Source organism: Acinonyx jubatus, chromosome D2 (genome assembly GCF_027475565.1).
Source record: "Acinonyx jubatus isolate Ajub_Pintada_27869175 chromosome D2, VMU_Ajub_asm_v1.0, whole genome shotgun sequence".
Taxonomy (NCBI): Eukaryota; Metazoa; Chordata; class Mammalia; order Carnivora; family Felidae; genus Acinonyx; species Acinonyx jubatus.
Window position 1 is genome coordinate 4,156,390 of NC_069393.1, and position 27,431 is coordinate 4,183,820.

The 27,431-nt window shown below is 41.4% G+C and overlaps 1 protein-coding gene across 2 annotated transcripts in view; it reads left to right on the forward strand.

Annotated features, from left to right (window-relative positions):
* The window catches only part of MAP3K21 (mitogen-activated protein kinase kinase kinase 21), a 62,349-nt gene extending 35,179 nt beyond the window's left edge, over nt 1-27,170 (forward strand). The window contains exons 6-10 of one of the 2 annotated variants that reach the window (XM_015079783.3): nt 7,178-7,300; nt 19,823-19,973; nt 20,339-20,436; nt 24,412-25,197; nt 26,494-27,170. In XM_015079783.3, the coding sequence (XP_014935269.2) occupies nt 7,178-7,300; nt 19,823-19,973; nt 20,339-20,436; nt 24,412-25,197; nt 26,494-26,894 (1,559 nt within the window). In that variant the 3' untranslated portion in view covers nt 26,895-27,170. The remainder of the gene's footprint in view (nt 1-7,177; nt 7,301-19,822; nt 19,974-20,338; nt 20,437-24,411; nt 25,198-26,493) is intronic. The other variant, XM_015079784.3, reaches the window with a different exon arrangement.
* Nucleotides 27,171-27,431: the final 261 nt, after the last annotated feature.

The window sequence follows — 27,431 nt, forward strand, 5'->3', positions numbered from 1 at the left end:
CATAAAATTACTTATCACAAACTCCTGGAAGCCTCCCAACATAATGTGACTTTTTGGATTATTGCCAATGCCCTCAGTCAGAAAATCGCTGATGTGTGGCCATGGTGAGTACACAGTATACGTTATTGATTATTTGGTTTGATGTAGTGGAAGCAGGCTGTGTGTGGTCCTTCCTCCCTTTACCTTTGACCTCTCTGGAGGAAAAAAAGATCTTTTTTCAGGATCTCTTCGGATGTTTGCTTTTTAGCCAAAGTATAACTTGGGGGACCACTGACTGTGCTGTCTTGTGGGTCCCACATAATTTAAAAGAAACTGTTTTATTTATGATGAGGCTTCTGCTTTCAAGTGTAGATGATAGAAAAATTCAGAATTTCTCCAGGTCTTGGCTCTATCAGCCTTCTATCTGTGTTGCGACTAGGTTATGCTAATTAATATTCACCGATTCCCTGGGGGACTTGGGAGGGGCATGGCTAATGAGAAACTGATGGAAAATAAACTTGGAAGAAAAAAATTAAATCATTCCCGTGATTCTTTACTCTTCAGTGGTAAGGTGATTAAAGCAAACGTCTCAGGATTCCTGAGGTCACTGTCACTCCTGCTTTTCATCTCAAATCGTGTTTCCGCGATATCTTGTCTTCACTCAAAGCAGACCAAATATATTCGACTATTTTTGCTAGATTTATATTGTTCCTGGATTACATTCTCCCTTTCTGAGAATTTGTTCTACATTTATTTGCCTTATGGCATTCAATAAAAGATTTCCCATTAAAACATACCCCAAAAATCTGCTATAGTCCTAATCCATATTCAAAGAATGAAATTGTTTCTTTAATTTAGCATGGGGTTTACCTCTTCTGGCCACAAGGTGTTGCTACATTGTTGTCAGATTGTTACTGCTCTGGAAACTGATTCTCTTTAGATTCCCCCAACTTTTCACCCCCCCCCCACACACATATACACAGGTACATATATACACATACACACACATGTACACATACACACACACAATTTACTTGCATAGTGTCCCAAAGTAGGATACATATCCAAAGATCCAAAGAGAAAAATGATAACTGTAACAATAGTTACTTATTTCCTCCAGGAATTTTGCTTAGTATAGAAGAGAAAGCAATTATTTGCACCTCCAAGGAACTTGTTGTCTTCTAGAAAATTCTTTGAGTTACCAAATGTTAGTACTGTTTAGCGGTACACTATTAAGGAAGAAACATCTGCTAGACAGCAGCTCAAATGGCAGTGGTAGTTTCTTTTCAGCGTACAAATTGCTTGAACCCCTTTTGCAGGAAATTTTCCCTATGTGTAACTAGCTTAAACATTTTCTCAGAAGCATATTGGAGACTCCTACAAACTGACCTTTAATATTTGTGCCTCTCCCTCTTCCAAAAACTTGTTATTAAGTGTGAAAAATTAGCTCATCATAATTTTGTCCTTCAGAATCACTGAGGATAACTTTTAATCTTATGACTATTTATAGCTGTGATGACTTAACCACTAGAAAACTCCAACGTAACCCTTCCGCCGGCAGTCCTTTATGGACACTCCCCAAACAAGGGTGGATGCTTATAAAATGAGACGATATAATCCACAAAAGTGTAGACGATATCACCTACATAAAGTATAAACTGTACTTTGTGAATTCTTGGAACTTGTTGGAATCTTCGAGTGATCACGGTAGATGTATTTCTATGGTGACCACTTTGTACCACGTGCTCTGCCTTGTGTTTATCTCAGGCCAAAGTTGTATGTTTAGAACCTATAAAATAAGGCAAAGAAGGTTTGAAGCCTTCAAATTCGGTATCTTTCAAAAGCAATGGGATCCTAATTGTAACCACTTCAGAAATGCCAAAAGCCGGCCACAGTCATCTTCCTTCACGTGTGCACATGTGAGAGTGTGTGTGTGTGTGTGTGTGTGTGTGTGCAAATGCTACTATTTGCAGGGTCAAATGATTATTCCCACTGATACTGTCATGAAACATCTATATTGCCAATAAAAACACAAGTATAGTTTTACTCAAAAGTCTCGGGACCTCATGAGAATCTGCCATGAGAAAATTATTCTCTCAAGTAGGATGAAAAACTGAACATCAGCCAGTTTTCCTAAATGTAGAACTGGGACAAAGTCAACCTTTCCCCAACTCACAGGGACAAGGGTATTTATAATAATATTTGGGGGACCCCTGAGTAGCTGAGACAGTTGAATGTCCGACTTTTGATTTTGGCTCAGGTCGTGATCTCACCGTAGTGAGATCGAGCCCAGAGTGGGGCTCCATGCTGAATGTGGAGCCTGCTTGGGTTCTCTCCCACCCTCTGCCCCTCCCCATGCGTGCGGTCTCTCTCTCTCTCTTTCTCTCTCTCTCTCTCTCTCTCTCTCTCTCATTCTCTCTCCTCTCTCCACTCCTCTCTCTCAAACAAACAGACAAACAAACAAACAAAAAGAATATTTTCTTTATGTTTAAGACATAAAGAGTCCAGGGGTGCCTGGGTGGCTCAGTCAGTTAAGTGTCTGGCTTCAGCTCAGGTCATGATCTCCTGGTTCGTGGGTTCGAGCCCTGCGTCAGGCGCTGTGCTGACAGCTCAGAGCCTGGAGCCTGCTTTGCCTTCTGTGTCTCCCTCTCTCTCTGCCCCTCCCCACGTTCTCTCTCTCTCTCTCTCTCACTCTCTTTCAAAAATGAATAAACATTAAAAAAAATTTTTTTTAACTTAGACTCCTTTTTTTGTGAGAGAGAAATTATTTAGACTTTTCCAGGAGATCAGAAGCACTCTGAATCTTAGGTATTGTTAAAATCCAGTTTGGTACTTGTGCTACTCCTCCTTGGCCTTACAGATGTTCTCTGCTGGTCACCTGGCCATCCCTTGTTCCACCTGGTTTATCGTTCCCATGCTGTGGTCTGGTTCTGGGTTCTAGTTCTGAGGGCTACAAGAACACAGCCGCCGTCTGCTCTGCTCTGGGCTGGTGGCTCCTCCTTCTCCAAAACTCGTGGGGAATTCGCTTCCAGTGTTCTGACGTATCATGGGGCTAGCTGAACCTTTATAAAGCACTTCAGTCTAAAATAAACTCTTTCATACCTACGGGTAAGACTGTTTCTCTTAACCTTCCCCCACTCGCCAATCAGTCCAATCACCTGCTGAACTGTTCTCTCACATCCGATCTTTATTCTTTATTCAGACTGCTCTCTGCCCGGTCAGATCTTGGTAGATGGAGGAAGCCTCCCATGTGCTACTTCGTTTCCACTTGTTTTGTCTTCCAAACCACCCTACACCCAGCTGTGTATTTTTCAGCAATTGACTGTAAGTGAGCACCAGTTGGATTCTGTTGTAAAACCTTACACCATTTTTGCCTTCAACAAATACTTGAGGATTTACCATGATCAAGTAATAGGGATTGCGAAAAAATAAAACATGATCTCTGCCCTTACATTACTTATAAACGTAAACAGATAAAATATTGATTCAGCAGAGATCTACTGAGTATCTTTCATGGGCGAGGCATTTCGCCAGCCTGCGCTGGGGTCGTACTGTGATGGAGTCTATATGGCCCCTGCCAGCGTAGAGCTGACACTGTATTGGGAGGGGAGCGAACCTTAAGCTAATAATTAAATACTTTACTTGATAAAATTATTAACTGCTATGAGGGAAAAGTCATATGACAGTGAGTAGTGGAAAGATGTCACCTGCTTTACGAAGATCAAGAGAGTTGTCCTAAAGAAGTAACATTTAAGTTGAGATTTGGGGGCACCTGGATGGGTCAGTTGGTTAAGCGTCCAGCTCTTAATTTCGCCTCAGGTCACAATCCCAGGGTTGTGAGATCGAGCCCCTCGTATGGAGCCTGCTTGAGGTTCTCTCTCTTCCTCTCTCTCTGGCCCTCTTCTGCTCCAGGTGTTCTCTCTCTCTCTCTCTCTAAAAAAAAATGAAAATAAAAGGATTCACAAAAATTTTTATTTTTTTTAATGTTTATTTTTGAGAAAGAGAGACAGAGCGTGTCTGACAGCTCTCCTTCTCCACTTTCGTGAGTGGGGGAGGCGCAGAGAGAGAGGGAGACACGGAATCTGAAGCAGGCTCCAGGCTCTGAGCTGTCAGCACAGAGCCCGACACAGGGCTCCAACTCACCAACCACGAGATCATGACCTGAGCTGAAGTCAGACGCTTAACCGACTGAGCCACGCAGGCGCCCTGGCAAAAATTTTAAATTGAGACTTGAAATAAGACTTGACTGAATACAGAGGGAGAAGGAAGAGAGCACATGCAAAGAAGGCTTGGTTCCTGCCAGGAACTGAGAAAGACCCGTGTGGTTTGTCCTGGGCTCAGCAAACGGCACACTGTGGGCCAAATCTACCCTACCACACCTGTTCTGTGCAGCCCACAAGCTAAGAGTGGCTCATGCACTTTTAGATACTTGAAAAGAATAAGAACAATATTTCATGGTACGTGAACATTACAGGAAATTTAAATTGCCATTTCCATAAGCAAGTTGTATTGGAACACATTTATGTCTATTGTATGATTGATTTCTTGCTAAATCAACAGATGTGAGTAATTGTGACAGAGGCCATGCATTTCCTATGTGGCACTTGACAGAAAAAGTTTGCCGACCCCTGGTTCAAACCATAGCAAATGACAGGAGAACAGGGCAGGATGAGGCTAGAGGCACGAAGAACCCCGAGTGTGTTAGCATTTTGATCTCTGTAACTTAAGAACTTAAATAACTTAAGGGAGCCTGGGCGGCTCAGCCCCTTAAGCGCTGACTCCATCTCAGGTCATGATCTCATGGCTGGTGAGTTCGAACCTGGCGTCGGGCTCTGTGCTGACAGTGCAGGGCCTGCTTTGGATTCTGTGACTCCCTCTCTCTCTCTGCCCTTCTTCCCGTTCATGCTCTTTCTCTCTCTCTCAAAAAAAAAAAAAAAAAAAGCAAAGCCTTTGAAGGGTTTTCAGCAGAGGAATGGCATGGTCTGGCATACGTTTTTAAAATGCATCTGACTGCTGTGAGCTAGATGAGAGGGGCCCAGGGGAGAGGTGCAGGAAGATCAAGAGAAAATGTGGCAGGTTCGGCGTGGAATGATGGATGCCGTAGAGACGGAGAGAACAAAAAGAATGACTAACCTGTATCTACTGAACATGTATTATGCCAGGAGCCCCGAGCTAAATATTTTCTGTACTTCTTTGTATTTAATTTTTCATGCTGTCCTACAAAGTAGGAATCACTATTTATTATCCAGTTTTGTATACGGAGACATCGAGACCCCAGGAGGTTAAGTCACCTCTCGAAAATCCACGTGGCTGGGAAGTGGTAAGCTGGGATTCTGATGTGGAGTTGGCTGCTTCCAGAAGCCAGAATATAAATTTCTCAACGATAGCTCTGACATGAATCTGTAACCCCAAATTTACAAGCTATTTTGTGTTTAATTGGATATGGAGGGTGGGGGAGGAGACAGTATTAAAAATTTTCAGGCGTCTAACATGAATGATTGGATAGATGTCTGGGCTACCAAATTCCAGCTTCCCCTCATTCCAAACACTGGGTGGTTCTTTAAAGTTCTTTAAAGCATAAAGTATAGGGGCGCCTGGATGGCTCAGTTGGTTAAGCATCCGACTTGGGCTCGGGTCATGATCTCACGGCTCGTGAGTTCGAGCCCCGCGTGTGTCTCTGTGCTGACAGCTCAGAGCCTGGAGCCCGCTTCGGATTCTGTATCTCCCTCTCTCTCTGTCCCTCCCCTGCACTCTCTCTCTCTCTCTCTCTCTCTCTCTCTCAAAAATATTAAAAAAAATTTTTTTAAATAAAGCATAAAGTATAGTTTTCAGAAAGGAAAATTATAGCTCTCTTTCAAATGTGAAATGAACACGTGTCCAAGATTTTTATTCAACTCATTAATAACCAGAGAACCAGTTACAATTGGTTTCATTGAGAATTTGAGGAGCTAAGTATGTACAGGCAATTTAATAAGGGGACGTTAGGGTTAGATTGCTAGGTTAAATACAAATCTGGTTAGTGCCCAGGATGGCAGTAACCAGAACCTTGGGGATTGTCTTTCACACCAGACAGAAATTGTTGGTGTTGCCACCAGATAGAATCTACAAGTTAACCTCTGCCCCGACGGAGTTGTAAAAATTAGCCCTGTAAAGAGAAAGTCAAAGGTTAAGCTCAGCCGTGCACTCTGAAAGAACACCCAATAATTTCCTTTACCTGGGTCTAAGGTTTTGATAACTTTCTTACAGTTGACAGAGTTTTCCCAGACACCCTCCACTTCCCTCTGGCCACATTACTCCTTCTGTATATTCCCATATTGTCAACATAGTCTTCCGTGGCAGCTGCCCATATTAAGGTTGGGTCAGATTAACTATGATTTGTAGGGTATGTTGACCACAAAATGCTTTTAACTGAGACAGGGTTGGGGAGTTTTCCTTGACCCTCTTAGGGTCCCTGTCTGGGTCTGAAAATCAGACTGTCAAGGACAGATTACCAGGGGGGAAAAAAAGCAAAGCAATTATTTAACGTACGTTTTATACAACAGGGGAGCCTCCCTAAGGAAATGAAGACCCCGTAAAAACAGAGCAGAGTATTTTTATGCTAGATTTGATGAAGAGTGGACAGTCGTGAAGAAATGTGATAAGGTTAAGGGGGGAGTATTGGGGGGAGTGTTTTGTCCTGAAACCACCCCCCCCCCCCCGCCTTAGCGTTTAACTGCATTTTCTGTTTTAATCACCACAGCAATCTGTGTAATGTTGGTTGTTTCTGTCTAACAGTTGAGGAGACCAGTTCAGAGAGGTCTGAGGTCCAGACTCGTCTGAGGTCCAGAGTTTGCTAGTGACAGAACCAAGGCTCATTTAAGTCCAAGGCGTCTCCTCTTCTAATTTTGTTTATAACCATATCAGGCTACACAGAGGTAACTCTTCTTCCCAGAAGATGGTTCGATTCTGCAAGTACTCAGTGTCTCATTGTTCTGTATGTATCTGACCGTACCTAATGTATCGTAGGCTCTGAGTCATTATTTATTGACTTGAACCCTGAGTGGAAGAGAAGAAGGAAACCAAGCAACAGAGCCAGAGATACCTGCCTTCTTACCCTTGGGCAATTTTTGCTTTTGTTGCTTTGTGCTGATGAAAGTGGCCATGAATGGAACTTAAAAACCACGAAACCTTAATTCTTCCTTGTTTCCATGTCCCACAGATTTCCAGCATAAAATCACTGTGCAGGCCTCTCCCAACTTGGACAAACGGAGGAGCTTGAACAGCAATGGTTCCAGTCCGCCTAGTAGCCCCACGGTGATTCCTCGGCTTCGAGCGATACAGCGTAAGCTTTCTCCCCCAGCCCAGGGGCTCCTGGGGGGGATTTCCGTCGTGAACCGACTTGGATTCCATCCAGCCCGAGGTGTATTATTACAGGTCCTTGTAACGAACACGTGACATTCATAGATGTCACAACCATTCAGAAAACGAAATTTGGTCTGACATTTCTTAGTCTAATTTTCTTTTTCTTTTTTGAATTGAGATATAACTGATATGTAACATTATATTAGTTCCAGGTATACGACGTAAGTATTCAATATTTGTATATACAGTTGATCCTTAAACAACATGAGGTTTAGGGCCACTGAACACCCACCCACCACGCAGTGCAGTTGAAAATCCACATAGAACTTTTGGCTCCCCAGAAACTTAATGGATAATAGCCTACTGTTGACTACAAGTCTTACTGATCACATCAAGAGTCAATCAACAAATATTTTGCATGTTACATGTATCATATATGGTATTCTTATAATAAAGTAAGCTAGAGAAAAATATTAAGAAAATCATACATATACCAGACTGTACTGTATTTATTAAAAAAAAATCAGCATGTGAGTAGACCTACACATTTCAAACCCATGTTGTTGAAGGGTCACATGTTTTGCAAAATGATCACCACGATAAGTCTGGCTAACATTGGTCACCATACATAGTTACAAAATTTATTTTTATTTTTCGTATGATGAGAACTCTTAAGATCGACTCTCTTGGCAACTTTCAAATATGCAATACCTTATTATTAACTATAGTCCCCATGCTCTACGTGACACCCCCGGGACTTATTTATTTTGTACCTGCAAGTTTGTGCCTTGTGACCCCCTTTACCCATTTCATCCACCCCCTGCCTCTGGCAACCACCAATCTGTTCTTTGTATTTATGAGTTCTTTTTTCTTTTTTTAATTTGATTCCACATATAAGTAAGATCATACAGTATTTATCTGTCTACCTTCTCTCCCTTAGCACAACGCCCTCATGACCCATCCATGTTATTGCAAATGGCAAGATTTCATTCTTTTTTCTGGCTGAATAATATCCCTCTGGATAGATATACCTCATCTTCCTTATCCATTCGTCTGTTGATGGACACTTAGGTTGTTTTCACGTCCTGGCTATTGTAAATAATGCCGCCATGAACATAGGGGCACATGTGTATTTTCAAGTTAGTATTTTTGTTTTCTTCAGCTAAATACCCAGAAGTGCAATTGCTGGATCATATGATAGTTCTATTTTTTTTCCAGTTTTATTGAGGAATAATTGACACACATCACTGTATAAGTTTAAGGCATACAGCATGGTGGTTTGACTTCCATATATTGTGAACTGATTACCTCAATAGGTTTACTGCACATCTTTCTTCTCCGATAGGTAACAATAAAAAGAAAAGAAAGACAAAAAAAGGTAAAAAATGTTTCTCCTCGTGATGAGAACTATTAGGATTGACTCTCCTAACAGCTTTCCTTTACATCATATGGCAATGGTAGCTATAGTCATCATGCACATTACCTCCTTAGTACTTACTTATCTTTTAATTCAAAGTTTATGCCTTTTGACCACCTGCCTCCAATTCCCCCTTCCTCCACCCTCCACCTCTGGTTACAAGTCTGATCTCTTTTTCTATGATTTTTTTTTTTTTTTTAGATTCCACATATAAGGGAGATCAGATAGTATTTCTAGGTCCATCCGTGTTGTTGCAAATGGCAAGATCTCCTTCTTTTCTATGGCTGAGTAACCTTCCATTGTATATACGCACCACCTCTTCTTTATCCATTCATCTGTCGATGGGCCCTTGGGTTGTTTCCATGTTTAGGCTGTTGTAAATAATGCTGCTATGAACATCAGGGTGCAGGTATCTTTTCAGTGTTTTCATTTCCTTTGGATAAATTCCCATAAGTGGAATTACTGGATAAAATGGCGATTCTATTTTTAATATTTTGAGGAACCTCCATACTGCTTTCCACAGTGGCTGCACCAGCTTGCAGTCCTGCCAGCAGTCCATATCCCTGCCAGTCTTTGTTCTTTCATGTCTTTTTAAGGGTGGCCATTCTAAAAGGTGTGAGGCGATATCTCATTGTGGTTTTGATTTGCATTTCCCTAACGATTGGTAACGTTGAGCATCATTTCATGTGCCTGTTGGCCATTCATATGTCTTCTTTGGAAAATGTCTGTTTAAGACATTTGCCAATTTTTTAAATCTGGTTACTTGATTTTTTGCTATTGAGTTTTATGGGTTTGTTAATATACTTTGATGACTAGCCCCTTCTCAGATGTATGGTTTGCAAATTTGTTTTCCCATTCCATAAGTTGTCTTTCCACTAGGTGGTTTATGGTTTCTTTTGCTGTGCAGACATTTTTTAATTTGATTATGTTTTGTTGCTTGTGCCTATGGTGTCATAGCCAAAAAATCATTACCAAGACCCATGTCAAGAAGCTTTATTCTTATATTTTCTTCTAGGGGTTGCATGGTTTCAGGTCTCATATGTAACTCTTTAATCTACTTTGAGTTAATTTTTATGAATGGTATAAGATATGGTTTCAGCTTTATTTTTTTGCAGGTGAATATCCAATTATCCCAGAACCATCTATTGAAGAGTCTTTTCTCCATTGAGTATTCTTGGCTCCCTTCTCAAGTATTAGTTGACCATATGTAGTTTGATTTATTTCTGGGCTCTATTCTGTTGGTGTATTTGTCTGTTTTTATGCCAGTACCGTATTGTTTTCATGACTATAACTTAATAGCATAGCGTGAAATCAGGGAGTGTGGTACCTCCTGCTTTCTCAGGATTTCTTTAGCTATTTAGGGTCTTTTGTGATTCCATATACATTTTAGGAGGGGTTTTTCTACTTCTGTAAAAAAGGCCATCAGAATCTTGATAGGATTGCATTGAATCCATAGGTGGCTTTTGGTAGTATTGCTATTTTAACAATATTAGTTCTTAAAATCCATGAACACAGGATATTTCCATTCATTTGTGTCTTCTCTGATTTCTTTCATCAATATCTTATAGTTTTCAGAATAGAGATCTTTCACCTCCTTTGTTAGTTTTATTCGTAAGTATTTTAAAGTTTTTGATGCCATTGTAAATGGGATTTCTATATTTCCTTTTCAGAAAACGTGTTGTTAGTGTATAGAAACTCTACTGGTTTTTGTATGTTAATTTTGTATCTTAAAACTTTACTGAATCCATTAATCAGGTCTAACAGGTTTTTTCTTTCAATCTGTAGGATTTTCTATATATAATTTCATCTCATCTGCAAATAGAAAGAATTTTACTTCTTCCTTTCCAATTTTTATACCTTTTATTTCTTTTTCTTGCCTATTACTCTAGCTAGGACTCCACCACTATGTTGAATAGGAGTGGTGATAGTGGGCACCTTGTTCCTGATCTTAGAGGAAAAGCTTTAAACCTTTCATCATATAGTATGTTAAGGGTGGGCTCATCATACATGGTCTTTGTTGTGTTGAGGTACATTCCTTCTGTTCCTAATTTGTTAAGACTTTTTGGCATGAATGGATATTGAATTTTGTCAAATGCTTTTTCAGTGTCTGTTGAGATGACTATATGATTCTCTTCTTTCATTCTATTAATGTGATGTATCACATTGATTGATTTGCGTATGTTGAACTATCCTTGCATCCCAGGGATAAATCCCACTTGATCATGGTGAATGACCCTTTTAATGTGCTGCTGAATTTTGTTTGCTGGTATTTTATTAAGAACTTATGTGTCTATATTGATCAGGGATATTGGCACGTAATTTTCTTTTCTAGTAATATCCTTTTCTGGTTTTGGTATCAGAGTAAAGATTGCCTAATAAAATGAGTTTGGAAGTGATCCATTCTCTTTGATTTTTTGGAAGAATTTGAGAAAGACTGGTGTTAATTTTCCTTAATGGTTTGGTAAAATTCACAAGTGAAGCCATCTGGTCCTGGACTTTTCTTCTTTGGGATATTTTTGATGACTAATTCAATCTCTTTACTAATAATTGGTCTATTCAGATTTTTTATTTCTTCCTGATTCAGTCTTGGCAAGTTGTAAGTTTAAGAATTTTTCCATCTCTTGGGCGCCTGGGTGGCTCAGTCGGTTAAGTGTTCGACTTCAGCTCAGGTCATGATCTTGCAGTCTGTGAGTTCGAGCCCCATGTCGGGCTCTGTGCTGACAGCTCAGAGCCTGGAACCTGCTTTGGATTCTGTGTCTCCCTCACTCTCTGCCCCTCCCCTGCTCATGCTCTCTTTCTCACACAAAAAAATAAATATTAAAAAAAAATTTTTAAAGAATTTTTCCATTTCTTCTAGGTTGTCCACTTTGTTGACACATAGTTGTTCCTGGTACCTCTTATGATCCTTAGAATTTCTGTGGTATCAGTTTTAATGTCTCCTTTTTCACTTATAACTTTGTTGGTTTGCGTTCTTTCTCTTTTTCTCTTGGTTAGTTTAGCTAAGGTTGTGTTCATTTTGTTTACCTTTTCAAAGAACCAACTGTTAGTGTGGTTCATCTTTTCCATTGTGTTTTTGTTGTTGTTGTTCTCTATTTCATTTATTTCTGCTCTAATCTTCATTATTTCCTTTCTTCTGCTAACTTTTGGCTCACTGGTTTTTTTGTTTGTTTTGTCTTTCTGGTTCCTTAGGGTGTAGAGTTAGGTTGTTTATTTAGGATCTTCTTTTTTTAATATATATATATATATGTACACTTATATATATGTGTATATATATATGTGTGTGTGTGTATATATATATATATATATATATATATATATATATATATACACACACATAATTTTTTTAATGTTTATTTATTTTTGAGTGAGACAGAGTGTGAGTGGGTAGGGGACAGAGAGAGGAAGACACAGAATCTGAAGCAGGCTCCAGGCTCTGAGCTGTGAGCACAGAGCCCAACATGGGACTCGAACCCACAAATCGTGAGATCATGACCTGAGCTTAACAAAGTCAGATGCTTAACTGACTGAGCCACCCAGGCACCCCATTTATGATCTTTCTTCTTAATGTATGCATTTATTGCTATGAATTTCCCTCTTAGAACTGCTTTAGCTGTATCTCATAAGGTCAGGTGTGTTGTATTTCATCTTTGTTTGCCTCAAGAAATTTTTTTTTCCCCTCTTTAATTTATTCTTTGATCTGTTGGTTGTTCAGGAGAGTGTTGTTTAATTTTCATGTATTGATGAATTTTCTAGTTTTTCTTTTGTTACTGATTCTGTTCTGCCCTGTGGTCAGAGAAGATACTTGGTAGGATTTTCTTGTATTGCTAAGCCTTGTTTTCTGGCCTAACATATGGTCACTATACATAGGCCCGTTGAATGGGCTATGAAGCTTCCCATGGTCTGGTTGGACTGGCTGAAGGATGTATTCAGCGATGCGCAGGCAAATGAATTAGATTCACTGCCTGAGTACAACAGAAGTAGCTCTAAGGGTGGTAAAGCTCTTTTTTGTCTTAACTCAAGTGGACAGACACCCCAAGTTGCCTGACTGAACAAGGCCATTGGCTTTGTTCTGCAAAGTATCAGTTCCATCTCCCTGCCTCTTGGCTCAAGTTCTGCCAGCCACACAGCTTCCAGGAGTTGTCTCCAGTCCTTCTGGTCAGAGGGGTTTGGAAGATCCTCTTTACAGTGAATGCAGCTATGATTCAGCTCCCTCCCTGGGCAGGGGCAAACTGGGCCCTAGGGCTGACGAAACGAGAATGTGAATCAGGCACGTGTGCACACCACAGAACTCGGTCCTGCAGATAAATGAAGCCGGCAGTTGGGACGACTGTTTGGGCCCTGCTAGTATGAACTCAGTCTGCCAAGATCATATGCTGGTTGTTGCAAGCCCCTCCCCCACCCCATCTCCACAGATTCCTAGTGGTTGAGCCCTACAGATTCCCCACTAATCCCCCGGTGCAAGATAAGATTAAGTGACCTGCAAAAGTGACCCACAATGAGGGGAGGGTGCTGTTATCCCCTCTGGGTTCTTGTCCACCAGAAGAACTGGAAGGTCAGAGGAGACCTCTCTTTGAGGTGCCGCGCTGGCCTGGGGGGCAGGGGCAGTGTGCTCAATGTGTAGCTGCTTCCCTTACCCTTATGATGCAGTCTGTCTTAGTTTCTGAGGTGCTTCAGCCTCACCCCTGTATTCTACGATTCTTTCGGTGGTGTCTTATTCTCACATCCTATAGCTGTTTGATCTTCCTCTGAGGGGGAACAAAGTCAGGTATACCCTGTGTCGCCATCTTGGTCACACTCTGGTGTTTCTATTTTTAAGTTTTTGAGGCACTTCCATACTGGTTTCCACAGTGGCTGCACGAATTGACATGCCCACCTGACAGTGCACAGGGTTCATTTACTCTACACCCTTCTCAACACTTATTATTTCTTGTCTTATAGAAAGGTGTGTGAGGTGACATCTCACTGTGGTGTTGATTTGCATTTTCCTGATGATGAGTGATGTTGAACAGTTTCTCATTTGTCTGTTGTCTGTATGCCTTCTTTGGGAAAATGTGTATTCAGATCCGCCCATTTTTCAATTGGATTATTTGGTTTCTTGTTATCGAGGTAAATGAGTTATTTATACATTTTGGATATTAATAGCCTTTATCAGATATGTGATTTGCAAATATTTTCTTCTATTCCATAGATTGCCTTTTCATTTTGTTGATGGTTTCCTTTGCTGTGCAGAATTATCTTCTTCTTTTCACAATAAAGGTTTTTAGATTCTATGCAATTGGTGATCTGCCCATGCCACCGAGTAGAATACCATACCTTGAGACATTTTGCTAAACATGTCTGTATGTAAAATTTGCATAACCTAATTATATCAGTAGCATATTTATGGATATTTTGAAAAATAAATTCAGGAATTCAAGATTACTTCCATTTCTTTCCTTGTTTTGTGAAGAAAAAAATTTTTGCTTTTTGAGATACAACTTTCATTTGGTCTGTGTTAGCCAACCAAGTGCTTCAAAATATCATGTAGTGTTTTGGTTTTAGAAAGAAGGTTCAGCCTGGGGGCGTGGGGGGAAGACATATAGCTAATTTGCCTGGCATCTTTGCACAAATAGGGCTTTCAGTTAGACCCTAAATCAAAGTTTAGCGGAATTAAATAAAACTACTGACTCTTTTCAAAAGTGAGTCCAAATAGTAAACTAAGCAAAACAAGAATGTGTTTTATATGTATACATGTGAGGAATCTGGTAATCAGCCTATGTTACCCTATTTAATAATCGACTTGCATCTTCTGCTGTCTCCAACAAACTTAATTCTTTGCTACTTACTATACTTCTTTGGAGAAGAAGCATTCTGAAAGAATATTTTCCCTAATCAGGTCTGCAATCAATTTATTTCTTTTTGTTTTAGGGTTTTTGTTTTGTTTTGTTTTGTTGTTTTTTGTTTGTTTGGTTGGTTGATTGGTTGGTTTTTTTGTAATGAAAACCTGGCACCAACAAAGATTTTTCTGTTAAAGCTCCCAGGAACCCAGGACACTAGCCTCTTCACAGTTAAAGAGAAATGATCTAAATAAATGTATAATAATCTGAATAAATGCATAATCTTAGAGTTTAAGTTGCCATCATTTTGTCATAACTAACCCATCTTTCTGAGAAAGCATTTTTCATAAAGCCATAATTTGTACCTTGCTTTTGCCCAGAGTAAGGGCTTAATTAAAGGAACATAAAAGGATAGCAAGGCTGACCTCATAGCCATGTTGAAAGGGCAATGGAACAAGAAGTCATGACCCCTGTTTTTGCCCAGCTGTTTCTCTGCCTTCTTCCATGTTTTCATATTGGGTTGTTTTTTTTTTTTTAGACTTACATTTAGCAATTTTAGGTTCACAGCCAAATTGCGAGGAAGGTACAGAGATTTCCCCTAAACCCCCACCTCACACACACACGCACAGCCTCCCCCACTATGACTACAGTGAAGCCTTTGTTCTACTCCGTGAACCTGAACTGACACATCACCATCATCACCCAGAGTCTGTAGTGTACGTTAGAGTTCACTCTTGGTGTTATGCGTTCTGGGTGTGCACGAATGCACAATGACACGTATCCACCATTATAATATCATAGTATCTTCACTGCCTTAAAAGTCCTCTGTGCTCTACCCATTCACCCTTCCACCCTCAATCCCTGGCAGTGTCCTTTTACTGTCTCCATAGCTTTGCCTTTCTCAGAATGTCCTACTGTCGCAATCCTTCAGTATGTGGCCTTTCCAGATTGCCTTCTTTCATTTAGCCATGCGCATTCAAGTTTCTCCCTTGGCTTTTCCTGGCTTAGCAGCTCATTTCCACCTAGTGCTGCTCAGAGAGTGGTGTTCCATTATCTGGTCAGATCACAGTTTATTTTTACCTACTCATCTGCTGAAAGCCATCTCTGTTGCTTCCAAGTTTTAGTTGGTTCTGTAAAGTCATGTGCAGGATTTTACATGGACATGTTTTCAACTGCTTCAGATAAATACCACTGAGTGTGATTGCTGGTTCACATGGTGCCCGTGCATAGTTCCAGAAGACCCCACCAAACCGCCTTCCTGAGTGGCAGTGCCATTTCACATTCCCACCCAGGGCAAATCAGAGTCCCTGTCTTCACACTCCTTGGTTGTGATTACAAGCCTCGTGGAAGAGGGGAAGTCATACCTGGATAAGCCTGGCAAGGCCCAAGACCTGTACTGGTTAAACTGAATACTTTTGGGATTTCAAATAAGTTCTAACCCTATGGGGTTGCAGTACAGCCAGCTCAGGGAACATCCCCACTTTCCCCCAAACACCAAGGTCCTCAGCATCCATTCTCTAAAGTAACAGATGAAAGCATTTGAGTGAAGATATTCCAAACAGGACCAGTTCCATGTGCAGAAGTGTTCTGTTCACATCCTTTGACCTGAATCATCGTCTTCTTGTTTCTGACCCCAGATGTTCCCAGCTGTTTCTCTTATCTTCGTTTGTGTGTCCTCTCTGGTCACTAGCTTGTGTGGATGTCCTGTCTTTCCAGCTTAGCAGAGCATGGCAGTTAAGAGCATGGATTCTGGAGCCACACAGCCTGGGACTGAATCCCAACTCTGGCTCTACTCCACTGTGGTTTTGGACAAGTTTCTTAACCTCATCGTGCTTCAGATTCTGTTTCTGTAGACTGGGGACGATAGTTGTTTAAAAGGGTCAAGTGTATACACGTGGTAAGAGCTCTGTGTGTACTGGCAGTTGTTTTGATCATTATTTTTATTATTATTCTTACTCTGAAGCTCTTTGTGGCCTTCGAGCCTCTCACTGTGGTCTGCCTTTTATAGCATTAGCAATTATTCATTGCGAGGATTTTCCCTTTGGGTGGATCAAGTATGTCGATCTGCCCACCTAATTCAGAGGAATGGGCTTCCTTTCACTGTGAGTTAGAGATGTCATCTGGCACGTTTCCTCTGGACCAGAGATGGGGAAATGTGAGTAAACCTGAGAAAAATGTGTTGTGAAAGCATTGTAAGAAGAAAAGCCCAAAACTTCTGAAATTGAAGGGAAGAATAATTATAGGTATTGAGGGAGATGAGAATCATTTCAGTGAAACTGAACATAAAAGAGATTACCCCCAAATTGTTTAAAGACTACCAAAGTAAATACCCAAATAAAAATATACTATGTAAATTTGACTTTGTATAAAACCATGAGTATGTCACCATCATGCATTGAATCACTTTCTGCTAAAGAGAACACCATCTAATATTTGCAGAAAATATTTTCTTACTATAACTTCCTCTGGCTTACTCTAACGACTGGTATTGTTACACGATACTGTATGTCAGGCACACTTCTCTCTGGGAATAAGGAAGAAAATTCACTAATCCTCTGCAAATGTAAGTTTCAGGGTATATCTTAAAGCAAGAGTAAAACACACCTTTTCCGTGTTGTCAAATAGAATCAAATGGTGGAACAGTCCACCACATAGCTTCCTGTGTCCCAGTAATCTGCTGCCATTGTACATCCTTGGCATGTTTTTCAGTAACTGAATATAATAATAGATAGTAAGATTAGTGCACTATTTTTCCAAAGAGATGGTTGATACAAGTGGAAAATGTCAGTAACCCTCCCTCATTCCACCATGTCCTACTTACCAATCCGCTTAACAAAAACCAAGAAAGTTCTGCTAGCTGAATCTAGGATTGGCTAGTCTATGAGGGGTTATTGAGGCAGAAATAGCATACCATAAACTCCATACGGGCAGAGACCCTGGGACCCAGCACCTAGCATGACTGTATTAACAGTTAACCTCCACTGGGCACTTGCTGTGCCCAGCACCAATCTGAGCTGTTTCTGTGTGTAAACCCATTGAATTCTCAAAGCAGCCTCGTTAAGTAGACACTATTGTGATTCCCCCAGTGAGGCACAGGGAGCTTATGAAACTTGACCTAACTCAATGGCCATGAAGCTGTGCCACTGAATTCAATCTCCAAGAGCATGGACTCTTCACCATACCCTTTCCAGCCTCTTAGGACAGTAAATGTTCAGTTAATGTCGAAACAGAAGAGACAACAGAAGAGCAAATCAAGACAAGGAGGAGGAAGATGAGGGAACTTAAGCCTTAAGGTTGTTGCTAAAGCTGGGGCCACAGGCTGGGGAACTGTACAGGTGAGAGTGAGTCCCGTGTAGCAGTCTGGTAACCACAGTCCTGCTCCACCTGCCGGCGGAGTGCCCCCCACTCCTCGGACTTTGCTGGGAGACCCTTCATGAGAAGAGTGAACAACTTGTTCAACATTGTCACATACACACATACACACAAACACCTCTGTACGCATAGATACGTAAATTTTTAAATGTGGAAAATATTGAAACCCACAAAATAAATCAAACATCTCCCATAATGCTTCCAATTTAAAAAAAATGATTCTCAAAAACTTAAATTTCCCTCTTTCCATAAGCAGTCATCTCCCTCAAAGGTAAACACTTCAATAAAAGTTTGATATCTTAGAGGCACTTAGTCAGTTAAGCGTCTGATTCTTGATCTCAGCTCAGGTCTTCATCTCAGGGTTGTGAGTTCAAGCCCCATGTTGGGTTCCATGCTGCCCATGAAGCCTACTTAAAAAAATCATATACACACACACACACACACACACACACCTATATATTTGTATATTTATATACCTAGATATTTATAGAGAGCATAAAATGAGAGTTTGATACCTATGTTTATTAACTTCTCAGTATAATGTGTGTTTATGCACATATGCATAAATACTTTTTAATAAAATCGGTTCTGGGGCGCCTGGGTGGCTCAGTCAGTTAAGCGTCCGACTTCGGCTCAGGTCACAATCTCATGGTTCATGAGTTCGAGCCCTGCGTCAGGCTCTGTGCTGACAGCTTGGAGCCTGGACCCTGCTTCTGATTCTGTCTCTCCCTCTCTCTCTGCCCCTCCCCTGCTCATGCTGTCTCTCACAAATAAATAAATGTAAAAAAAATTTAAAAAATAAAACAATAAAATAGGTTCTATATATTTAATACAGACATTATAATTAATTTTATCTGAACCTCATTTTTTTACACAGAGAGAGTGCAAGTAGGGGAGAGGGGCAGAAGAGGAGAGAGAGAGAATCTTAAGCAGGCTTCAAGCTCATCCCAGAGCCCAACATGGGGTTTGACCCCACGAACCTGGGATCATGACCTGAGCCAAAATCAAGAGTTCAAAGCTCAACCAACTGAGCTACCCAGGTGCCCCTGAACCTCATTTTTTTTTTATGGTCGTAGAGTATTCCACTCTGTAGACAGGTCATAATGCTTTAAAACATCTTTTGTGCTTTCAAACATCTACTTACAGAATTGTTTTCCCAAGTGTGCAGTCACAGCAACCATTTCCCCCAGTGGTTTCCAAGTCAGTTGCAAGTGCACTTCAAGGCTAGAGGGATAGCATGGAAGTGTGTCAGCAAAATGTGGATATTAAATGTGGCTACAAACCTCCCTGTGAGGCCATGAAAAAAAGCAAGATGGGGCAACTGTTAATCTGAGATTTTGGGGTGCATGTGTGGTTCAGTTGGTTAAGCGTCCAACTTCGGCTCAGGTCATGATCTCGTGGTTCGGGAGTTCCAGCCCCGCATCGGGCTCTGTGCTGACAGCTCAGAGCCTGTAGCCTGTTTCAAATTCTCTCTCTCCCTCTCTCTGCCCCTCCCCTGCTCATGCTCTGTCTCTCCCTCAAAAATGAATAAACGTTAAAAAAAAATTTTTTTTTATTTAAAAACCAGTCTGAGGTTTAAAAGGCAACTGTAGCCAAGCTGTCGTGATGGCCAGAGTAAAGCAGCAATGACTTAGGAAAATGGGATTAAATTGCAATTTAAAAATATATACTTTCTTTCCTTAAGTTCAGCCTGTCTTTTCTTTAACTCATTTCACTTTTTTTTCCCCCTAATTTTATGCTAAGAGAAGGAAGTTTGCTGTCAGTGGGCTGAAAGAAATAATTTTTATCATTTTCATGTTTCTCCACTGCCAACATGCTTTGCATAAGGTACCTGTACAACTGGTTTGATTGGCTTAAGTTTTTTTTAATTGGTAAACGAGTGATGCTCTCTGCCTAGTGACTTCGGATGAAAGCAACAAAACTTGGGGAAGGAACACTGTCTGTCGACAAGAAGAGTTTGAAGATGTGAAAAGGAGTTTCAAGAAAAAAGGTTGTACCTGGGGACCAAATTCAATTCAAATGAAAGAAAGAACTGAGTGCAAAGAAAGGTATGTGTGTGATATCGTGGTGGGGGCAGGGGGAGGGAGTACTTCAGCGTATATATACCGTGACAGATACAGTGCCTTTTGTAACACCACTTTGGCCAGACTTCACTTTCAAAAAGCAGTTGGAAAAATACAGAGCTACCCAATACTAATTTAATTTCCTGGATGAGTTTATCCTACTAAATTAGTTACTATTTAGTTATGCAGTTAAAAAAAAAATTTCCGATGTACTTTATGTCCCATTTCAAGGTTTTATTCGTACGTTGTTAGCCCTTCAAAACACTACAAATGTGCTGTTTCCTACTTAAAAATTTTATCAGCATATATCTATCAAAACCTAATTTTGTTTCTGTTACATTCTCCTTTAGAATAAGACCTCTCTCAGACGGCAACAGTCCTTGGTCAACTCTCTTACTAAAGAATCAGAAAACCATGCCGTTGGCTTCGTTATTTGTGGACCAGCCAGGTAAATGTGCTTCAGGAAATGGAATTTGTTTGAGGTAGACTTCCCATCTGAATGTTCTAGAAGCTCTGCTTTAATAGTTCCATGTGGTCGTTCAAGTAGCATAGGGAAAGTTAGCAAGTAGTAGCATTGCTTATGTATACCTTTACTTAAACTCATAAATTATTTTCTGTCCTAGAAGTCTTTTTGGTGAAAAGTAATGAGGCTCCACATTGTTTATTGGGAATTTGTAACTCTTGTTGTTTACCAGAAAAAAGTGGTATCCTAATTAATTCTGTAGACTCAAATTAATTTCGTATAGGATATAGTAAATATGAAAATATAGACATGCTGAAATTCTGCTAAGATTAAGGGGTGATCTCCTGCCTGTATCTCCACCTCTTGACATGATGAAATCTTACCAAGCAGGTTATCTGTGGAAAAGTACTGCTTAGAGAGAATTGCATTGCAATCTCTATTTAACTGAAGGGAATCATGGTTATTTTCAGTATTTAGTATGCCTGTTCAAAATTCAGATATTAAAAAGTTTAAGAGGGGGGCGCCTGGGTGGCTCAGTTGGTTAAGCGCCGACTTGGTCTCAGGGCATGATCTCGCGGTTCATGGGTTTGAGTCCCCACATCGGGCTCTGTGCTGACAGCTCGGGGCCTGGAGCCTGCTTCAGATTCTGTGTCTCCTTCTCTCTCTGCCCCTCCCCCATTTGTGCTCTGTCTCTCAAAAATAAATAAATGTAAAAAAAATTTTTTTTTAAATAAAAAAAAAATAACCCTTCACGTGAACTTCAAGAGGTAGCTTAACAGAGACGGAGTGGAGTCAGCCAAATATATCCTTGTATTTTCTCCACCAGTCCTTTGGAGGACTTATTAAGAGGGTCAAAACATTCCATAAATAAATAAATAAATAAATAAATAAATAAATAAATAAATAAGTAAGTAAGTAAGTAAGTAGGTAGGTAGGTAAATAAAAGAATTAAGAAAAAAAGGGAAGACTTCTCTATTTAGTCACAAATAATGAAAAATATACTATAGGAATAACAGTTTTATTACAATTAATTGTTCTTCCTTGGTCCTCAAACTGTATTTGACAATAAGTCATAATGTGTAATAAGAGGAGAACCTGTTGCCCTTACAGCAAGAGTCAGAATACAATCATGAACCTGACTAGGAAGCATTTATGCAGGAATGACAGAACATGTGTCCTGCATATACCCAAATATACTTGTGCAGATATTTATGCTGAAACCACATCCTCATGACAGTGCAAAAGAGGAAGATTGAACATGGGCGGTGAGTGATAAGTTGCTTATAAAATTAAGCACAGCACGGATAATAAATTCAAGAAATTTACCACCGTGTTCTCCTGAAACAGCTTTAACTTGGTTATAGCATCAAAGGGCTGTCTTAGATTGTCAGGTAGAAAGACCAATTTTCTTTTCTTTAGTGATAACAGTCCCTGAAGTCTCTCTAACAATTTTCCTACCTCTGAAACTTTTAAAAAATTTTTTTTCAATGTTTATTTATTTTTGAAAGACAGAGAAAGACAAAGCATGAGTGGGGGAGGGGCAGAGAGAGAGGGAGACACAGAATCGGAAGCAGGCTCCAGGCTCCGAGCTGTCAGCACAGAGTCCGATGCGGGGCTCGAACCCACAAACTGCAAGATCATGACCTGAGCTGAAGTCGGATGCTCAACCGACCGAGCCACCCAGAGCACCCTTCACATGAAGGGTTATTGAACAGAAGGCTTACACTTGTCTGTCCTATCTGTGCCCCCCACCACCACCCCTCTGTGTGGTCCTGTCCTTCTGAGCATTTGTGTCTCAGCTCAGATGTTTCCTGAAAGCTTTTGCTTCCAGCTGCGCTGAAATAGCATCTCACCCCATCCTGGTGTCTCATTACCCATTCTTATTTATCCATAGCTCTTATCTGAAATTCTTACTTGTCTACATTTGATGCCCACAATTTTTCTGTTCTGTTTCACTCCCAAACTGGAATGTCACTGAATTCATCAGTTTTGTTCACCACTCCCAATGCCTGGAACACACCAAGCATTCACCATCTATCCAATGCCTAAATGAACCCTAAAAGGACATTTTGATCTTAGGTAGATATTTACCTTGGTTTGGGGACTACAGATACTTGTCATCAGTCATAAGAAGGGAAGATTACGATGGACCAGTATAAGTTCATGACCACTTCAGGGGAAAGTATGTTTTACTTATCAGGAAAGGTACACATGAACACACATTAGGAAATTCTCAATATACTTTTTTTTTAATGTTTTATTTCATTTTTGAGAGCGCGCGCGTGTGTGCGAGAGAGAGAAAGAGACAGAGCGTGATCAGGGGAGGGTCAGAGAGAGAGGAATACACAGAATCCAAAGCAGGCTCCAGGCTCCAAGCTGTCAGCACAGAGCCTGATGCAGGTCTCGAACCCACGAACTGCAAGATCATGACCTGAGCTGAAGGCGGACGCTTAACCAACTGAACCACCCAGGTGCCCCGCTCAGTATAGTTTTAAATCAATGAATTTCACTTGTCAGTATCATCCCCCACTTTTGTTTTGTAAACTGTGGGTTGATCATTTGCTATCCGTTACATGTACTGTGCATATATGTAATACATATTCGTTTCGCCCAAATGCATTTCGTGCCTACTTGAAGGTACTATTCAGGGAAGACTCCTCCAAACTTAAAAAGACAGGTGGTCAGAAGCTTACCAGCTTGCATGCACATCAGATTGTGATCTAAAAGTACAGAAACTGAAAGATGTGGGGTGGGGGAGGGAGCTGAGACTGAACGTTGGGGGGCATGGGCCGTGTCAGGCTGCATTAGCATCAGGTGGTACTTTGAGAGAGGGCTTTCTGAGGTGAGCGGGAACTTGGGGCCAGTGGTAGAATGTGGAAGGAAGCCAGACGGAGGAAGAAGGCTGTCTGAAGGCAAGGCAGTGATAGAAAGAGCACCACCGGATCACTGGGAGAAGCTAGCCTCTTGACTTGTCTGGACTATATAGAGCATGTTGCAAGAATAATAGGACATAATATTGGAAAAGTCACTGGAGCCTCTTTGTGGATTGCTCTGAATGTGGATTAAGGAGTTTGTCGCTTGGCTGATTCATTGTTAAGCACCCAAGTAATAACAATTACCGCTTCCTCTTCAGCTGATAACAATTTGTTACCCTGTGGGACCTCTTCGGAGAATCTTCCTCTGTTCCAGTGGCTCCCAAACTTGAGTAAAGTCGTGTTAAAACACAGACCCCTGGGTGTCAGCCTTAGAATTTCTGGTTCCCGAGTCTGGAGTGGGTCAGAGTTCACATTTTTGCAGGTTTCCAGTTTCCACACTGATCTGTGGCCTAGTGGTTTTTTTTTTTCAACGTTTATTTATTTTTGGGACAGACAGAGACAGAGCATAAACGGGGGAGGGGCAGAGAGAGAGGGAGACACAAAATCGGAAGCAGGCTCCAGGCTCTGAGCCATCAGCCCAGAGCCCGACGCGGGGCTCGAACTCACGGATCGCGAGATCGTGACCTGGCTGAAGTCGGACGCTTAACCGACTGCGCCACCCAGGCGCCCCTAGGGCCTAGTGGTTCTTGTACACACAGGCGAGCCATGGATGACGGGGCCGGACACGTTCAGAGGAGGCAAAGGGCACGCTGTGTCTGATACATTACAGTGCCCACGTATATGTGTGTGCATTTCTGTATCTTGATGACTTTTTTCCATACTAATTTTATTTTCCGTGCCAACAAAGAGCCATTTCCTGAAGGATAAGGAACAGCAGGTGATGTGCTTGCTGGGGAACCTTGAGTTCTGTGTCCCCGGCTCCCTTTCCTTAGGGTCCTTCTGGATGAACTGTTTGCTCAATGGAAAAGACTCCATGTGCTTGGACTTAGAATATTTATTAGATAGCTTTATTTTATAGTATCGTTTAAATAATTTTTACTGTAAATTGTACTTACCCTGTATATTTATTTATATCTTTATTTAGGTGTTTCTGAAGAGCCAAAACTTTCCCTGGACGGATCAGAACACAGAAAACCAAAGCAAATAAAATCACCTAGTCAAGCCTATGTGGATCTACCTCTTTGGAAAGATGGCCAGAGAGAGAATCCAGTGGAACCTGGAAGCTGGGAGGAGGGATTCTCCACGAACCCTGCTGCTGTCACTCCTCAGGTGACCCCTACGAATAGCCTGAGCAGATCCCCCCAGAGAAAGAAGACAGAGTCTGCCCTGTATGGCTGCACCATGCTGCTGGCGTCCGTGGCTCTGGGGCTGGATATCAGAGAGCTCAATAAAACACAGGCTGCTGAGGAACCATTGCCCAAAGAAGAAAGGAAGAAACGCGAGGGAATCTTCCAGCGGGCTCCCAAGTCCCGAGGCAGTGCAAGTCCTTCTACAAGGCCACCGTCTACAGGCGAGGGGGCCGGCAACCCACCCGTCTTCCCTCCAGCAAGCGCCCTGAGCCTTCTGTCCATGCCCTCTCTCTCCACGAAGTGCTTGCTCCAGACCGACAGTGAAGATGCGTCTGAGGGCAGCACCCACATCACCTGTGACCCTGAGATGCCCGCTCCAGATTTCTGCCCTGCCGTCGGGGGAGGGAGTCACAGACTGCCCTCCACGCCAAGACTCAAGACTGATCAGAGGATGTGGAAAAACCTGCCTCCTCCTTTCTTAGAGCCGACATGTGGGAATGTGCCTTATTACCCTTCTTCGAAAGAACAAGCATTGCATCACAGACGCACCCTGTCTGATGGAAACGCTTCTCAGACCCCAGGTAGGTTGCATTAGCTGGGTCAAAGTACAGAACACCACTGTTGAGATTAGAATGTCAAATCGCTTGGATATCTGATTGTATATCTTTCAAGTGGCTACACTTACAAGTTTGTTTGCACAGTGAATACAGATCTTTGAATTTTACCCTCCTCTTTTGTTTGACTTTATCATTTGAATTCTAGGAAAAGCATGATTGGATTTCAGCAACGTATATATATAATAGCAAATTAAAACCAAGCAAACATGTAGAGAATAACTGCCCCAGCTCCTCACAGTATAGAGGACAGGTCATTTGCCCAGATCTGAACCAGTAATTAGTGGGAGAGCTGGAACCCCATAACTGATCACCCAGCCTCCCCTGTGATACGTGTTCTTCTGCGTCCCCCGGCTTCACTGCTCAGTTGACGACCAGGTTGAATTTAGCAAGGGTAAGAGTCAAACGGTGCACAGCATGCTGTGCTTCTTTTGTATGTAAAGATAATTACAAACATATGTCTTGAGTACTAAGCGAGGTCATGTGTATGAAAAATGCCCTTTAGGTTGTAAAAAGTTATGGTATGGTTAGTTATAAAGTATATTAAAACTGAAATGGTTTTCATTCTTTTTCTTTTCCTCTGCTCTTTTAAGGACTATACCCCCGACATGATTTTTTTTTCAGCTTATTGTCCATTGTCTTTAGATACATTTATTGCCCTTCTGTAATGCAGTAGAGTATTAGTAGTTTGTAATTGCACAAGGAGAAATCCTAGGACAATAATCCCATGAGAAAGCATTCTTTTTCTTTTAATTATAAGCCAATAATTATTTGCTGGAGTGGTAATGAGTCAGTTGTGCAGAACAAGAAAGAGAAGGGCCAGCATGTAGGACCTAACTGCCTCCCAGTTGTCATCCATTTTTTCAGATCATAATCTGAAAGTGAAAGTTCATCATATTAACCATAATTTAAAAAACACACACACAAAAAAACAAACGTCTATTCTAGTCTTCTCCATCTTGAAGCCTCTCCTGTTTATGAAACAGTTGCAATGATTGACCACAGTGCTGTGACAGTGATGTGGCTGTGTTTATGGGTCGAGTTTCCTTGGTAGAAACACTCTTTACAATCTGGCAGGGCTTTTTCATAAACAAACAAACATTGTATCCCAGTCCTTCTAAAAGGTTTATGTCCAGGGTTTTTTGTTACTGCTCACTTGAAAGTGATTACCGAATCCATGTGCCCGCCTGGTTATTGGGCTGGATGTTGCTTGTTTTAGAAGTCACTGTCCCTCTGATTGTGCACTGTCTCTGCTTTCTCAAGCAGCTGGGACAACTCGCCTACCAGCCCCCGGAGCCTCTTACCTGCCACCTGAGCGGGTTCTGGGGATCCCTCACCTCTCACATGGGCCTCACGGTAACCTGCCAAAGGAGGCCCCGCCCGAAAAACAAAGAGCGGTCAGCATCATGCCTCTGCCTCGCCCTCCCTCCTCCAGGAGTCGAACAGAGTCTCAGCCCACAGGGGCCGACTCTGCCATGCATGGTCCGGGACCCACTGCTAACTGTTCCCTCGTTGCCCAGGAGAGAACTAAACCCCATGTGCCTTCCCTACTGGACGCAGATGCCGAAGGCCAAAGCAGGGACTGCACGGTGCCTTTGTGCAGGATGAAGAGCAGAACTAGCCGACCATCCATATATCAACTGGAGAAAGAATTTCTGTCTTAAGTGCCTTACTTTGTTTGAGCCTTTTTTTTTTTTTTAAGGTGAACAAATTAAAACAATGTGTCTACCTTTGAACTGTTTCATGCTGCTGTGTTTTCAAAAGCTGTGGCCATGTTACTAAAAGTAGTAATGGATGTCAACCTTTGCAGAAAAATATATGTGATTGCTCTTAGCGGTATGTATCATTTTTTTCCCCACTGGATTCTTACCTAGTAACCTGAAACACACACACACACACACACACACACACACACACACACACAAATAAAACAAGAAATGTGCAACAATGTAAAACTATGCTGGGCAGAGTTACCTTGAGCATAATTTTAATGCTTTCTCTGTCCTCATGTATATCCTTGTCTATAACACCCAAATTGTAATGAAGTGTACCCTTTTTGTCCCTTCTCCTTCATTTTCTTCCTGTTTGCCTTCTCTTTTTGCTCTTTTTCATCTCTTTCTTGTTATTTGTGCAACAAAACAACAGGAATAATGTGTATTAGTAAGTAAAGGTATCTATTTAAAGAGATATATTGAAGACTG